This window comes from Nannospalax galili, unplaced genomic scaffold (assembly GCF_000622305.1).
Source record: "Nannospalax galili isolate Female #2095 unplaced genomic scaffold, S.galili_v1.0 scaffold571, whole genome shotgun sequence".
NCBI classification, from domain to species: Eukaryota; Metazoa; Chordata; class Mammalia; order Rodentia; family Spalacidae; genus Nannospalax; species Nannospalax galili.
The window spans coordinates 1,402,253-1,419,676 of record NW_008330297.1 but is presented as its reverse complement, the minus strand read 5'-3'; the positions used below and the strand labels follow the sequence as shown (position 1 = coordinate 1,419,676).

The window sequence follows — 17,424 nt, the reverse complement described above, 5'->3', positions numbered from 1 at the left end:
TAGTAAGTAAAGGCGTGAGAGGGAACTGACTTTTCCCCCAAACCATCATTCCCTTGAAATACTGTATTATGCACATAATATATAAAAGGTTTTATCTCCATGTACTTAGTCTAAAACTTCAAACTTACTAAAATCTCTAGGATTATGGGTGATATTTAAAACAAAATGTAAAGTAAATACAAACCAAGCTAAGCCTGATTTCACAGCATTAAATATATTGGATGATAAATGTTATTTATGGTCTGCTCATTTTAAGTAGTAAAGGGGGAGGGAGACTTTTGTCTCACTGACATTTACTTACATAGTTTCTTATTTAAAAACTGACTGTTCAAGGGGTTGAGGCAGGAATATCAAATGTTCAAGGTCTGCCTGGGCTATAGAGTGAGTTCAAGTCAGCCTGGGAAGTTTTTTAAAATAAAAATTTTTTGGGAAAAAAGGACTGAGGATACAGCTCAGTGGAACAGTGCCTGTCTAGCATGTATGGGGCTGAAGTCAAAGGAGGTGGAGGGCAGTGAAGTCTCTATATTTTTCTTATAATTTGTATATTTTCCCTTCTTAATTCTCAGAAAAACAGTGAACATTAAGAAGAGAAAGCATCTTCCCAAAGTATTAGACACACAGGAACACAAGAGTAACTTTTCTTTAATTGTTTTACAGTGTTTGGGTTGTTTCGGATGTAAATCTGCATGTAAGAAGCATAGCACCACCAGATAGGTATGTCCTGGGGATAAGGTTCCAAAGATATTACAGTTTGTTTATAATTACTTGATTATACTTACTAAATTCAAATGAACAATTATATTTATTTTATTATCATTGAAAAAATAATTCAGGAAAATATGAAAGCTTGCTCTATAATTGACTTAGCTACATGCTTTTAAATTTTATTTTCTCATCTGAAAAATCTAAGCAACAATACTTCAAGTATTTAAAAAATAAAAATAGTACGGAAAGCTTTGATTGAGAGTACAGTGAGTGATAATATTCTTTTCTAGCCATTTATTTTAGTAAGAGCTTATTGTAAGGATAAAAACATACCGGTAATCCAGGAAGTCCAATTCCTCCTTTTTCACCTGGCATGCCTGGGTCTCCCATGTCTCCTTTTGAGCCTTTAAGTCCCTACAAGTGATAGAGTTTGTATGTAAGAACACAGCGACACTGGATAGGTACATCCTGGGGATTAAATTCCAGATAAATTTGTCAAGTGGTAGGTCCACGCTGAGATGATTATTTTTATTTTCAAGTTTTTTTTACAACCTTCTACATGGAACCAGTAACATTTCCCCACGGAATAGAAAGGATTAAGTTCTATAGACCATTTAAGTATGAAAAACATGAACTTATGGTTTGACATTGTTTCTCCTTGTTTCATAAATTGACTTGGCAACTAATTCTATCATGCCAGTCCAGAAAACAATGTAATGATCTTAATTCTCAGCAGTACAATAACATTTTGAACCAGGACTTAGTGCTATAAGAGCAGAAATCCAAGTGATTTTCCCCATCTTCACACAGTCTATTCCTCTCTCTTAAGTGTATGCCCAAGTTCTAGCTGTCATCAGTTTCCAACACTAACGCCCAATCGATGCTTTAAAACACTCAGCCTTTTCAGCATCTCCTTGGTTCTCAGACATCTCTGCATGGTGAGCTGGGACATTATTTTAATTCTTCTTTTACAACGAGGAAATAGATGTGTGCATTTTGAATGCTAAAAAAATATGCATTATGGAACACTCACATTGAAATTAATTCACATCACTAAGCTTCTCCTAGCAACCTTGCATCAGTACAACCAGATGATCATGGTTACTATGGTAGGGGACTCACAGGCTGCACAAACCTGCTCATCTTAGGGACAAGAACACGTAGTATTTTGTTAGCATCCTTATTTTACAGCACTTAGTTCAAAATCATGCACTTGGGAGAGTGGATTGGTACCAGCAAGGTAGATGGATCATGCTGGTTAATTAGAGCCTGATTGGTCTAAGCAATCTTGTGAGAGCAACATGGCCAACCCACAGGGCTTAGCAGGAGAGAAGGAGCTTGCAAGGCCTATAGTAAAATCCAGCACAGTCAGTACATCACTACGCATATCCAATTTATTATCTGTAATGACTGACAAAGGGGATCGGAGACCTAAGGTGGCCTCTGATCGATATGGCAAATCACCTAATCTCTATCATGTTTATTTAATGTGACATTACATGACTTCAACATCTGACTCTGTTATTAAAAATTACTCTTCTCCTAGACTTAATTTTTTTTTGTCTAATCTTTTCTCCTGCAGAGTATATGGTTCACTTACTATATCAAGAATTCCTTTGATTTCTTAATCTTTAATTCAAGATGTTTCTTATTTTTTTAAAAGTTTATTTTTTATTTTATATTTTATATATATTTATATTTTATACGTATGTGTGTGTGCCTGGATGTATGTATGTGCACCATGTGTGTGCAGGTGCCTGTGGAAGTCAGAAGAGGGTGATGGGCGCCCTGACACTGGAGTTACAGACCGTTTTGAGCCACCTGATGTGGGTGTTAAGAGTCAAAGAGGGTCCTCTGGAAGAGCAGCAAATATTCTTAACCACTGTGCCCGCTCTCGGGCTCTCCAGCCATTTCTTGAGAAATAATGGAAGTCCATATCAGCTCAAAGATCTTGAAACTAATTCTGTGGTTTGATTCTGAGTACTGTCTGCATTCTCTTAGTAAGATTTTTAAAAGGCAGGGCTTGCCAAACCACAGCTCACAAGCCAAGTCCAGTCTAGAGACTTTTAAAAAATGCTGAATTGAAAAAAAAAAAAATTAAGATGTGTTTAAAGGAAAGAACATATAACAGAGACGATATGTGACACACACAGCCTAAAGTATTTCCCCTCTGAACTTCTGTGTTGGGGGAACCCGCAAAGCTACTGCTGCATTCTGAAGGCACAGGTGCTCTGCATTTGGTCTGTCTTTTCAAGAGATCTAGAAAATTAGAGGAAATCACTGTTTGGGAGAAGAAATCATCAAACTACAGCATATAAACAACACTAATTTTGTGAAAACCATGGCTACTCATTTTAATATTGAATTATTTGTAGTCACTAAAAAATAGGCTATTCTTACTAATTTGGTAATGATTTTACAGTTATACTAATTGATAGATCAGTAGTATTAAAAACAAAATCAAAGTATCACATAGCTTTATGTTTCTGCCAACAAAGTCTATGTCTAATTTTAAATGAACTGCTGTTTAAGAGTTCACATAGAACAAATGGTGGGGAAAAAGAGAGGATGTCATATACCAAAGACAAGATCTTTTTTCTCTTCAAATCTCTAATAAAAGTAGTGATCAGTAATGATGCTTTAAATAATGGTAACTTTGAAAATTACCTGTTCTCCATCAACTCCGGGGATTCCTGGAGATCCCTGCTCACCCTGGTAAGATAAAACACAAGAACTTGCCTCTACTTATCCTTGTTAACATACCATGCTAAGAAGCCATGCTAGTTGGTTAAGAGTACAGTTTGACTTTGAGCAAATGCATTTTAACACAAAGTTACGCTGGTACAGCACATACATCTAAGCTAAGTGAAGTGGCAACCTTTCTTAAAGATTATGTGCAAATAATAATCATATGTAGCTATGACCCAGTGGTTTTAGTTTTTCTTCCATGTGAGCAGCAGGCTAAAAATGTTTTAAGAATGCTAATTATATACAATTTTACGGCTGACCACATCCTAAAGCAACACTTCCATGACTGTTATTTTTTCTGCGTAAGGAATCTGTATGGTTTCTCTAATTTTTCAGTAACAAGCAAACTTAACAGTTAAATTGAGAAAGAGCAAAACGCAAAGCTTGGTGAATTTACAGCAATATTTTTAACTGACACAATGTGAAAACATTCATGATGATTGTGAGTGTGCCTTGCCCAGAAAGAGGACACAGTAAATCAAATAGCCTAACCCACATAAAACAGCGTTCAGACAATTCAATTTCCTATACTATGTTAGAAATAAAATAAGATTTTCTTTGCATAGTATGATTTATTGGAATGTTCGACAAACTCAAAATATATAGACTTATGTTTTAAACTGAAGATGTTCCACTAAAAACAAATCTAAACAACATGCTGGTGATGATCTCAACAACACATGTTCATTCATCTTTCAGTTCTGAAAGATACAGAACAAAACTTCCTTGAAAGGTAAGGCATTATTTTATATCAATGAGCTATCTGCCTGGATCCCATTACAAACACCCCCAATTTCCACACTGTGTAAAGTCTAAAGACAGCCCTTCTGGGTTTAGTGCCCACCTCACAGAGGGGTTTCCCAAGGAGCAGACCCAAGGCTGTATTTTCTAGGAAAGGTTGTTTGGTGATGTTATAAACCACAATATTGAACCAGCTAGGGCTCCTTTCCCTGGTAAAAACTTTAAGAGCTATGGCCTCACCATGAAATCTGAGCTTTCTCAATGTTTAAGGAAGGCATGATCTTGTGGTTTCAAACAAATGAAATAAAAAAGGCCTTCTCTCGTTTAGGATTTCCTGCTCTTTGTGGTAGTAGCAAAGTTTATTTTGCCACAAACAAGTCTGCTGGGGTTGGATGCACCTGGCTAAAACCCAGTTTCATCCAAAGTCTGGATACCTGTCAACACTTGAGTCCAATTACCATTGCTTTGCTGAGCTGTTACCTTTACAATGTGACCCAAGAAGGCTAAAGGAAAAGCAAGATTCATGTGTTGTTCATATGTCCTCCGTCACTGGAGAGTGGTTTGTAAGAGCTTTTTGATGTGAAAAAATTAAATAACTCTTACTTCATGATGGAAGGAGCAACGCTAATGAATAGGTTCCCTTTCAGTCTGAGATGGTAAGTACAGAAATGGGAACGGGTCCTGCACTTGACTTAGCAAGTGCTTTGCTGTCTCATAGTTACCGACATAGCCCACCTCAATTATCCTAACCTCCAGAAGAGATCAATGGAAGTATAAAGGCTCTATCAGCTAACACAAGATCTCAGTGACATGATACTGTGATACTGCGGAGTGTGTGGGCTGACAGTGACAGAACACTGGACAGAATGGCAAGGTGGTCAGTAACAAAGAGTGACTAGCCCCATCTCTGCAGATTTCAAATGGCCAGCCTTTCTCTTTCCGTTTCAGCTCAAACCCTGCTTTGATTTTTAGAGAGGCATTCTCATGCTCATACATCCCACAAGCTCTTAATCAAAGCCTTTACTCTACTAAGAAGCATACCTTCAGTTGCCTATCTTATACCCTGGGTTGTAAGTTCCTAGAAAAACCTGTTAGTAGTATCCTTTTCAAGTTCAAACCCTTATCACAAACTAAAGGCTCTCAGCAAGGAAATGCCAACTAGATTATAAAATAAGGGGGATGTAGGCTTTTAGTGATACAGCCTTTTTAGCTGGGTAGACTCCTTGTCTCTTAGATCAAGAGATGGGTACTTTCTGTAGGCCTCAGAGCTGTAGAGAAGTGCTAGAAGCCTTTGAGCTTTGTGGGAAATGAAGTATGTATTTAGCTCTGGAGAAAATTCTGGTTCTTGAGATTTGGTTAGGAAAGGAGATGAAGCAAGGACCTTGGACCTGGATTGACACTACAGAAAGCAAAAGAGACTCCAGGTTTCCTTTCAGAGCATCTGGTCCAGCTCACCAAATTGTTAATTAATAGGAATCTAGGCAGACGTGCTTGCCAGAAAGAAGTACTATTGTATGACTGTGGCACATTTTGTGTTTTGCTTCTTGGGGATAAGAGTATGTGGGGAAATAGACAAAAATTCCATATGAAAATCATGCATTTGTGCTAAACATATAATATGTTGGACATCAGTGTCTATGTTCTAAAAACATCTCACATAATCAAGGACCTTAGGAATATTTGATTTTATAGTCTTTTAATATAAAAAACAAATTTCTGAATGTCTATTTTTAGGTATCTAGAGAAAATACGAAAGTTGATGTGTGCGTATGTGTGTGCATGCTAGACGTAGCAAATAACACAACTTAAGCAGCATAAATAAAAGATGAATTTCGAAACCACTTGACTGTCCTACAAAAATCCAATGACGAAAGTCGTATTTCAACACGTGTAGCTCAGTTCTGAAAAGCCAGAATCCCTGGGCATGTGTTAATTGATCAAATATGGTTGAATGATGAAGCTTTAGTTTGGAGGGACAAAGCTAACATCAACAGAGTTTATGTGTAATCAAGGAATTCTAGGATTCTGCTGTTTGTAGTATTATGCTTTGTTCGGTAAAATTTAAGTAGAAGAATGTCTGAGCAATAAAAGGATACCTTATGAGAAAGCTCAAGGACAGTCCCCAAACTGTCACTTATGAAAGCATCGCGAGAAAGCTTTCCTCGTTCTTGTTCTTACAAAAGAATTGGAATAAAGGATCTTTCTTTATGCCAGGGGAAATTTCCTTCAATCCTCTTCTTTTTAAATACTTACCTTGTTTTTTTCATAGACTATGCGTAGTGTTTCTTTACATTTATGATTTCTGTGGCGCTTGTACTTTCCTTGTTTAATATTCTGTACTTCTCTCAATCCCTTTTCCTAAATTTGCTGTCATTTCATTTCTCCCCTTTTTGTATTAAGTTTCCTCCTAGTTTTTTCCTTTTCCTTTAGCCCAGACCCTCAGATCTTTTCTTCACCCTATGAAGTAATATAACTTAGCTTGCTTCTCTAGTATTTAAAAAAATTTTTTTTATTTATTATGTTTATGTGTATGAGTGTATTGTCTGCATGTAGGTAAGTACACCCGTGTCATGCAATGCCTGCAGAGGTCAGAAGAGGCTGCTGGATCCCCTGGGACTGGAGTTACAAACAGTTGTTAGCTGCCATGTGGGTGCGGAAATTCGAACCTGGGTCTTCTGCAAGAACAGTCAGTGTTCTTAACTGTTGAGCCATCTCTCTAGCCCCAGCTTCTCTAGCATCTTTAAGACTGATCTATAAAGATAGACATTTTTTATCATGGCCTTTCTGCATTGTGTGCAATAAACAGAAACAAGTGAATCAGGATAACCTTTGGTCCTTGTAGTCCCTGAGGTCCAGGAGGTCCAGGGGGGCCCTAAATCAAGACAAGATAGTTTTAAAAAGGAGCAAGGATATGTGTTAAAAACCATGCTTTAAAAATAACAAACATACTTCATAACTTCCTTATTTCTATCATAATTAGATATTTCTTAATGTTGATTTATAGGGGGCAACATTCCACCAGTTACATAATGATGAAACTGCCAAGCTGTATTCTGAACCACCAACACACTTTTTAGGCCATTATACTGCTACTGATGAAGCTCTGGGACCCGTTCGGTTAGACAGCTGACAATTGCTGCCATGTTCCACATGCATCCTCTTGGGATGAATTCCCTGACTGATGTTGCCTGTCTCTAAGTACCCTTCTTAGCCTTCTACCTCAAGGCTTTGATTTCTAAGATACTAAAGGACATAACTGTCTTATTAACAGAAGACTAAAGACTTAAGAAAAAATAATTACTTTTTTTCTTGATCTTTTCACAAAACAGACAATAACTAGGGAAAATGTCTCTAAAGATTAATAATATAAACATAAATTAAATATCAGATAAAAACAATTGCTACATTAGTGCTATTTTGATCTGCATGCATTCACGCTAAACACAAGGTCACAAACCACAGAGATCATGCAATAGGAGTTACCGTGACAGTTAAGGTGGTAATCCTCTGTTGGGAAAATGGATCAATAAACACAGAGTTACCTATTTTAAGTGTCAAGTGACAGACTTAATGAAAAAAATTGCTTTTACAATATATTTTGGCAAGTTTAATGTCGTATAAGGAACAGATAAGACATGGAGAACATAATCTTAAAGACAACATAATTGTAAAGGTTTTGAAGAACATTTTTAGGATTTTATTTTTAAAATATAAGAAAATAAAGTATGAAAATTTTAATTTGCTTAGTTTAAAAAATTATGTAGTTAAGTTGCATATGCTAGAGACTTGTCAGCCTAATTGTAAACGGAGAAAGTGTTATTGATTACAGCTCTTTTCTAGAGAGGATTTGATTAAAGTGAAATATATTTTCTCCTTTACTCTGTAGCTCATTGATTGCATTACAAATTAACTTTCCTCCCACTATATGCTAACTGAAGAAACTGACATTGAATTAATCTAGTTTGTTGAAGTGCTAGAGCACTTTAACAAAATATATTCTCTCAAAGCACGGATTTCTAAAACGTGACTCCTAGGGCACGATTATGTTTCTATACTTAATATTTTATAGTAATATTGTGCTACAGCCCCTGTAGGGATGATTAGAGGGCAGTGCATTTTCCATCCAGGACTCTGGTCACAGAGAGGTATTATCTGCTTACATAGAAACGTGTGGACATGTTTTTCTGGAACCACTCCATTCCAATCTCTAATTGGAGTCTTTGTTGCCATTTTTACCATTGTTTTAAAAGATAAGCGAAACACTCTTCAATGAGTCTTTAGTGACACAGTTACCAACATTCCTTAGAAATCTACGTTTATACATGTTAGATGATTAAAGTTTGTATTGCATGATAAAATCAGTCACAGTCATTACAGCTTCAGACAAAACAGTAGAAAATGTTTGGTGTTTCTAAGACGAGGTCAAAATGCCCATAGACTGGGGCAAACTACATATGTATCCAGAATTTAATGTCATCATCTCTGTGTAACATACGGCAACACTTAGGCTATTGTTAAGAGATTTACTTAAGGAAAAAAGCTGGATTTATAGCTATGAGAAAGCTGATTTACTCAAGAGTGTAAACGAGTGATTTAAACAAACTATTAAGAAGTTATAGAGTAGAAAGACTTTCTCCTATTGCTCCCCATTATGTATTATATTTTTATCTAGAAAGCAGAGTCATAGAACTTTCTAAAGGGGAGCTGGTTTTACAACTTGAACTCTGAGATTTTCTAACAAGATCTTATCCTAATTCATGTTCCTACCTAAGTAAACATAAGATATTTTTCTTAAACTATTAAGTCTATCAATATATTTTAGAGTGAGCTGCATAATGAAAGGTTTTTATTAGTGGTAAATGAAATAACAGATGAAGTTGAAATGATGCATTGAAAAAAAAAAAAAAAACTTGATGGTGCATGCCTTTAATCCCAGCACTTGGGAGGCAGAGGCAGGCCTGGTCTAGTGAGTTCCAGGACAGCTGGGGCTACAGGGAGACTCTGTCTCGAAAAGATCAAAAACAAAAAACAAACAAACAAACAAAAACCCCACGAAAACAAAAAAAAAAACTGTGCGGGTGAGATCTGAAAATGGTACAAGGTCCGTTGTAGGTGGTTAAGAAAAGCAAGTCAGCTAACTCCACAAACATATCCTTTTGATCGCTGTCTGGGAGTAGCAGAGTAGAGACACATGCGAGGCCCTCAAGATGTTGGCTCTTCTAAGTTAAAGCTAATAAGCCCGGCAGGGATCTCTTGAAGTCCAGTAATGATTAGAAAACCAGACTTTTAGGTAGTGATTGAGAAAGACGAGTTATGATGGGGGTAGGCAGGCGCTGCGGCAGCTGTAAACTGGACGCTTTGTGATTCACTCCCAGAAGCTTCTGTAAATCCTGCTAAGTCTACTGGTTATTCCCTCTCACATCTCATGATGATAGGAGCTTAAAAATTACTCCTCAGTCATACAAGGACAGTGTTAGTTTAGATAGTGATGAAAAATGATAAATCCCGAACTAGGAAACAGAGCAGTTTTATTGTTAATTATGGGAAAACAACCATCTAAAATAAGAATTAAAAGCTTAAAGCAGTGTTTATATACATAATAGTTTTGTTTCTTTTTATAGACCTACATAATTTAGCCATATTTCTAACAGGATAGACACAAAAAAGTAATCTGTAAAAGAGCATGGACAGGACATGCTGATGTGGGAAAGACGGGCATTTTCAGTATAGGGAAGACAGGATTAGGAAGACTAGAGCCGTTCTGGGCAGGGAAGGGAAACGGGGACAGAGTGGTAGAGCTAAACTCCCCTTCATGCTGCTTAGCTTAAAAAATAGGGGTTGGGGATTTAGCTCAGTGGTAGAGCGCTTGCCTAGCAAGTGCAAGGCCCTGGGTTTGGTCCTCAGCTCCGGAAAAAAAAAAGAAAAAGAAAAAGAAAAAGAATGAGATTTATTGGCTTTTTATTTTACTCCACAATTTGAGCTCTGGTCAAAAAGATCTAGTTTGTTATATGAGTTAAAAACTGTACTCAGTAGCTGGGTGGGGAGGCACATGCCTTTAGTCCCAGCACTTGGGAGGCAGAGGCAGGTGAATCTCTGTGAGTTTGAAGCCACGCTGGTCTACACAGTGAGTTCCAGGCCACCTGGGGCTACAGGGAGACCCTGTCTCAAAAAGACACCCTCCCAAAAAATTGTTTTCAATAGCTAGTAATGAATGGGTGAGAATTATAAATACCAAATTCAGAATGTCAAATACCTCAGGCATATAGTACACATAGTACAACAACCATTTTGGGTAATGATTTATCTCCTAAATTGGGTTTTGGATCCAAAGAAGTTATTTAAACTATTCTTGATATTTTTCATAATCTGATATTTTAATAGAATAACAATTTTTAATAGAGACACTATAAAGTTTTATAGTTCTAATGTGGCATTGTAACTGTAATATATTTCTTTTCATGTAATTATATTAAAGTTGGGTTTTATTTTTTTTTGACAAAAATGAGGAGGCATCACTGGTTAGAAAATGAGATGAGCCGGGCATGGTGGTGCATGAGTTTAATCCCAGCATTTGGGAGGCAGAGTGGATCTCTGCGAGTTGGAGGCCAGCCTGGTCGACATAGCGAGGTCCAGGCCAGCTGGGACTACAGGGAGACCCTGTCTCAAAAAGACCAATAATATAAATAAATAAGCCTGGTCTATACAGTGAGTTCCAGGACAGCGGGGGCTACAGGGAAGGACCTTCCAGTAAAAAAAAAAAAAAGAAAAAGAAAAGAAAAAAGAAAAAGAAAATGAGATGAACATGTTTCCTACCTCTTCTCTATCCAGCGGCTATTTGAATCAATTTTATGAGGGATTCAGTCTACTAGAGTACTATGTTAGGAAAACTAACAAATAGTCTCGAACTGAAAAATGACTATAAGGTCTTTATGAGCTCAATGTATGGTTGCCTCAGCAACAGCCTATGATTAGGGCTGGACATAGTATGACACAGTTGGCTGTGATGGATATTGATTGGATACTTTTTTTTTTTTTTTTTTTTGGTCTTTTTGAGACAGGGTCTCCCTGTAGCCCCAGCTGTCCTGGAACTTACTATGTAGACCAGGCTGGCCTTGAACTCACAGAGATCTGCCTGCCTCTGTCTCCTGATTGCTGGGATTAAAGGCATGCACCCACATGCCCAGCCTGATTGGATACTTTTTACAGTCATACTGACTTGGGATGAGAAACAGATACTGGGGGGGCATGTGTCCTTTCATATCAAGAAGCAGCTGTCAGATTAATTTTCTAAAAAGTACAGAGTTTTCAGGAACTTTGGTAAAAAGTGTTCAGGAGCTCCTAAAAACAGCCCTAAAGTTAACATTATAGTTCATGAGCTCACAGAACTATTTACTCCAGGGAAATCTTCATTTTGCAGCTAAGGTCAATGAAGTACAGATATGGTGGTTTTCCCCAAATGACCAAGCTCCTAGTAGTAAAGGGAAGAATGAAATAGAAATTTCCATCTTCATCTTGGGTAGCCCATATGCAAAGAATGCTTTAAAAGCACTTTAATACTTTGGAGAAAAATGCCAATAACATGGGAGCACTTCTTGGAATTTAAGAGAACTGATACATCTTGTGGCAGTTTGAATGAGAAATGCCCCTCCCGCATAGGCTCATGTATTTGAACACTTGGTCTCCAGTGGTGTTGGTTTGGGAGGTCACGGAGCCCTTTTTAGGAGGGGGGCCTTTCTGGAGGAAGTATGTCACTGGGGGTGGTTTTGAGGTTCACAGCCTCACCCCGATTCCTCTTTCTCTCTGCTTGCTGAGTGAGGATGCAGTGTGATCAGCCTGCTTCCTGTTCCTGCTGCCATGCCTTCCTTGCGTACATTCCTCACCATGATGGACTCTGTCCCTCTGGAACTGTAAGTTAAGATGGACCTTGTCTACTCTATGCTGCTTTTTGTCAGGACATTCTGTCACAGCAACAGAAAAATAACTAGCATACCTCTTAAAGCTGGAGGCAAGAGCTACGGTGCAACTGGGAGAAGTTCAAGGGAAATTGTAGCATTCGTAATAAAGTTTTAAGACGTGTCCCCGTGCTTTACTGCATAAGAAGTTTGAAAACATAGTAGCTACATAAAACTACTCTGTTTCTGCCTCTCCATATGTAGTATGTATCAACTTGTAGGGAAAAGAGAACAATTTTGAAAACTGGTTCTAGAATTTGATAAGAACCTCAAGGTTTAATCTGCTTGTAAGGAGCAATACTAATTCAAGCTCTTGACTGGACATTGTCCAATCCACATTTGTCCAAATAGGAAACAGAAAAAAGGTCAGTAGTTGTACTGAGGGGCACAAAAGTGTAGATCTACCAAAATTAGATCACTAGCCACTAACCATTAGCTAGGTGTTTACTGCATATCTACATGCCCAGGCAATATAAACATAAAACATGCTTTTTGTCACCAAGAAACTTACAATCTGGCAAGGGAAAAATTAAAATCACAATTACGTAATTAAAGAATATGCTACACTATTGGAGCCTATTAATGGAAGGATTTAGATAAAGAACTCAGCTGGTAAGAGCAGCAGATTTAAGGATCAGATCCAGTGGATGAAGAAGGAGAGCAAATTAATGGGGTAAACATAGGCAAAAGACAGTGTAGAGATATGATAAAAATGACCATGGCAGGGGAAATAAATGACCTGACAGAAAAGACATAATTGTAGAGCCTTAAATGTCAGCTGGGGGAGTTGCCTTGATAGAGAGTAAGAGGTCATGCAGAGTTTTGGGCAAATTAGAACAATCAAAGTAATAGGTGCTTATGAAAATCAGCCATGGAGTTATACACAGGTTAGATTTAAGGGGAAGGGGGATACTAGGAATTGGCAGTGTTAGGTATGGAATAGACAGGATGTGGACCTCTTTGGGGATGAACAGAACAAGCAGTGATGAGATGTGTGTTGTGAGGAAAGTGGCAGCATCTGGTTAGATGAATGAAGAAGGACTGAGAATAGCTTTATACCGCTCTAAACTTCCTGCTCCCAGAAAGACAAAGACACATGGCATCACTAACAGACACTACTTATTTGATAAAGCAGATCATTTGGTAGGTGGGAATTGAGCATATTTGTGGAACTCAATAAGGAAATGACGTGCCAAGTGCGAAATTATTCTTAGCCAGCTGGAGGGCACATGGACTAGACCCAGAGATGGCAGAATAATTTGTTAGAATACAGAGGGATAACTACTAAGAAAAGGTCAGAGCCCTCAAGTTAGCAAAAGCCAGGGGATGAACAAAGAAGTGTGAGGTAGCGAAGTGGAGTGGCTCCATGAGGGAAAAGAATGGAAGGAACTGATGCATCAGGCCAGAGCGGCCACAAGATAATTTGAAAGGAAGGTGATTCAGCATAAATGTCACAGGAAAGTCAAGGATGACTATAATGGGCTTTGCCTGGGTGTCACAACTGGATGATGGCAGACACCACAAAGCACCAGAGCATAAACATAAGAAGGTCGAACAAGAGGTAAGGGTAGGGGGGCAAGCCACATGGTCCATCTTTTTATGTTTTGGAAGAAAACCATTTGAATAGTATCCATAAAAACAAATAGGTTACTCTGTGCCAAGCACAGTTCTGGGTGTGTGTTTAGCCATTTTCTCCTGGCAATAACCCAATGAGGCAGTTACTGCTAATGTCTTCATTTTAAATATGAGAAACTGAGGCACATAGAAGTAAAATGACTTGCTCAGTTACAGATCCAGTAAGTAGGAGCACCAAGATCTTTTTTCTTTCTGTTTTTTTTTTTTTTTTTTTTTTTTTTTTTTTTTGAGACAGGGTCACCCTGTTGCCCCAGCTGGCCTGGAACTCACTATGTAGGTCAGGTTGACCTTGAACTAACAGGGATCTGCCTGCCCCTGCCTCTCCAGTGCTGGGATTAAAGGCATGCAGCACCACGCCAGGCTGAGTACCAAGATCTTAACTGAAGCAGCGCCTGTTCAGAAGCATAGAACTTTTAAATGCTTTGTAAATCTCCTTCTTTGAGGAAGCAAAAAATTGTCCAAACTAACATAAAGTTTATACTTGGTAAGGTTTAGGAATATTTAAAGGCAGAAAAGAAACAAAAGGCAGAGATTAAAAGTAGTGGAGGGAGAGCTATTGATGGCTCACATGGATCACTCTCCATGTCTCAGGACAGGGAGCAGTCACTTACCTGTAAGGCCTCATGGAGGTTGCCGTTGTAGTCTATGATCTCAGTGGCTCCTGGATCTCCCTTTTGCCCGGGTGGACCCTGTGGCAACACACAAACCAATGGAAAGTCATGGAAGCTAGACCAGCGTACAAGACTGTCATACAGGAGCGACCTGCTGTTCTCTCTGCTCTTTCCCTACTGAGACCCAAGCGCATTTCAGAATAAATAATTAAGTTTGAATTTTGTCCTTATTGTAAAGGAAACAGGCCACTTCTCTCTTCCTGTCTTCAGCAGATGTGAAAACTGACTTCAAAAGAGATGATTTAATCCTCGAAACAGTGTCCTGAAAATTAAAAAGTATTTGATGCATCTTGAAAGGCTTTATTGGCTTTATCTATATTTATTTAGGCAACTGCTAACCTTTTTCCACTCATCTAAGCCTCATCGATTGCTTCCTCATTCTGCAAGAGAGAGCAATGTTCTGTAGCAAATGCTTGGCTTTCCCAATAGGAATCTCATCACATGAAAACCAGAGCAAATGGCTAACAAAGATCTCTCTCTCTCTCTCTCTCTCTCTCTCGTTCTTGCTCTCTCTGTCTTCTCATACACACACACACACATGCACATACACATGCTCACATGCACACACACGCTCACACACATACACACACTCACAGACTCTAGAGTTCTAGAATATACACACATTTCTCTACATAGTCTAGATTTTTCATCTTACTTGTTATATCTGCCATAATTTCCATTAGCCATATCTTCAATTCCTTATCTTTTTATTTAAAATATTTTACTCATTTTTATTTTAGCCTGTGTATGAGTGTATTTCCTGCATGTATGTAGGTGCACCTGCGTCATGCAGTGCCCACGGAAGTCAGAAGAGGGTGTCAGATCCCCTGGAACTGGAGTTATGGATGGTTGTTAGCGGTTGCATGAGTGCTGGGAACCCAACCTGGGTCTTCTGCAAAAGCAGCCAGTGCTCTTAACTGCTGAGCCATCTCTCCAGCCCCTAATCCCTGGCTTTTTTAAAAAAGAGTATAAACGTGTGGCTATTGCGTTACTGAAAAATGGAACTTTTATTAGCTGGATGTCTGCAGGCTTGCTGTTGATCATTTAGTAGCAGGGATGTAGATTGGAAGAGGGTTTTTGTTTTCTTTTAAACACTTTTTTCCTCCCAATAAAGCTTATTTTACAGGTAGGAATCCTGACACTAACTCCTCCTGGAAAGTAAAATCAAAACTGCAGAGCAGGGGGAGAGGCAGGGCAGGGACTGTCACAGTCTACTCTAATGCTTTTTCTGTGCACTGTGGGTTCAGGCGTCTCTCATAAAGTCACATAGACATGACTTCAAATCTGAGTTTGTAAGGGGCAAAAGTTTAGACAAGAGGAACACTCACCCTTGGTCCCAGAGCTCCGGAGTCCCCCTTGTCTCCACGGTCACCCTTTTCCCAATGAGAAAAGAAAAAAAAATTAATTAGCAGTAGGGTTAATGATGTAGAAATCTCTTACATCTAACGATTGGTTTATAGCACACAGCAGCAGTTTAGACAAGTAAGTGCTTTCTCAAGGCACAGCCAACAGGAATGAAAACGTCCTTCTCAGATAACAGGATGTTTTGGAGCAATTGGGCAGACTATGTGGTAACTCTCTGGCTAGGTAGGACTGCAAAGCAAAATGAGTGGTTTCTATGGTACCCAAAGTAATCTTTACCTACAGACTGAGCAGTGCTGTTTTCATTTGAAGGGATTTAGGACAAAAGGAAAAGGAGCCAACCGATTGTGGCTTCTGTTTTCAGAGAAGAAAAGTCTAGCTATATGGGACAGGAAGGAATGAAGAGTTCATCCTAGGGAGGATGGGGAACACAAGACCAGAGGCTCAGCCTCCCTCTGATGATGATCTATCTGCAGCTACTGGCACTTGAACTTTCAGTGTGAAGTTGACAGAAGCCAGCTGGGCCAGACTGGACAGGCTGAAGATCAGGGGCAGGACAGAGCCGTCCGTCCTTCTCCTTTCCGCTTCTCTTTCATTTCCTCTTTCTGTGCCTCTGTCCTTTCTCTCTGGTTCTCTCTTTCAATGCAATATGAAAAGACTCTCTAAAGTTTTATTTATAGTCTTATAACTCCACCTACAGTGATACTAAGAATAGTCTAAACTTTTCAAATAGTCAGAACACTAAACTGAAACTTAAGCTTGAACAATTTATTATGATTTAAAGGTTCTCTTAAACAGCTTAAAATTACAAAGCCCTTTTTCTATATTGAACAGAAAGTATTTTTCTGTCTTTCTGCATATTTCCACAAAGGATCCTTGTTTCTATAAAGGATAAGGACCAACAAGGATAAGGAGGGTGAAGAATTAAAAATGCGATACCAACAACACAGGCCATAGTCGTTAACCTTGCCATGAACAGAGAATTAACCACCTCTAACCTCTATTTTGATTTTGTGTATTAGCAAACAGCATTGTAAGTGACAGAGCATGCTTTCAGACAGGACAAGGATGGTGACAAACGGGAGAGCTACTGGTGGCGAGTTTTAATTTTTATTTATTTTTATTTCTGTGCGTGTATGTGCATACATGCATGTGTTTGTGTGTGCACGAATGCTGGGGCACTGTGCCACACTGTGTGTTGTGGTCAGAGGACAACCTTGAGTGCTGAGCCCTGACTTCCATCTTGTTTGCTGGTTTGACTATGTAGCCAGGTGAGGAGGCTTGCAGCTCTTGTCTCTGCCTCCCAGCTTCCTGTCGGGTCACTGGGATTGCAGATGCTTGAGATAAACATCCAGCTTTTATGTGGGTTCTGGGGATTCGAGCTCCGGGTCTGACCTTGTGCGGCCAACACTGACTCACTGAACCACCTCCCCAGCCCTGATGGTGGCATTCTAAGGCACTGAAGGGAATCAAATAACAAAAACACAGTCTAATGTGAGCATGTGTCACAAAGAAGGCTAGGAAATGAAAAATAAGAGTATACAATACATAAATTATGCTTTCCCCAAAGAAGTGAGTTTTTCCCCTATGTTTAGTCCCCAGACTTTTTT

General features: G+C 38.8%; 1 protein-coding gene across 5 annotated transcripts in view; it reads right to left on the bottom strand.

Annotated features, from left to right (window-relative positions):
• Positions 1–17,424, bottom strand: part of Col25a1 (collagen type XXV alpha 1 chain) — a 514,093-nt gene that overhangs the window by 30,710 nt on the left and 465,959 nt on the right. For 4 of the 5 annotated variants that reach the window (XM_008843537.3, XM_008843526.2, XM_008843531.3 and 1 more), the window contains 6 exons: positions 15,781–15,825; positions 14,393–14,470; positions 7,678–7,701; positions 7,022–7,066; positions 3,373–3,417; positions 1,039–1,119 (listed from right to left, as the gene is read on the bottom strand). In XM_008843537.3, coding sequence (XP_008841759.1) covers positions 1,039–1,119; positions 3,373–3,417; positions 7,022–7,066; positions 7,678–7,701; positions 14,393–14,470; positions 15,781–15,825 — 318 coding nt within the window. The remainder of the gene's footprint in view (positions 1–1,038; positions 1,120–3,372; positions 3,418–7,021; positions 7,067–7,677; positions 7,702–14,392; positions 14,471–15,780; positions 15,826–17,424) is intronic. The other variant, XM_029568696.1, reaches the window with a different exon arrangement.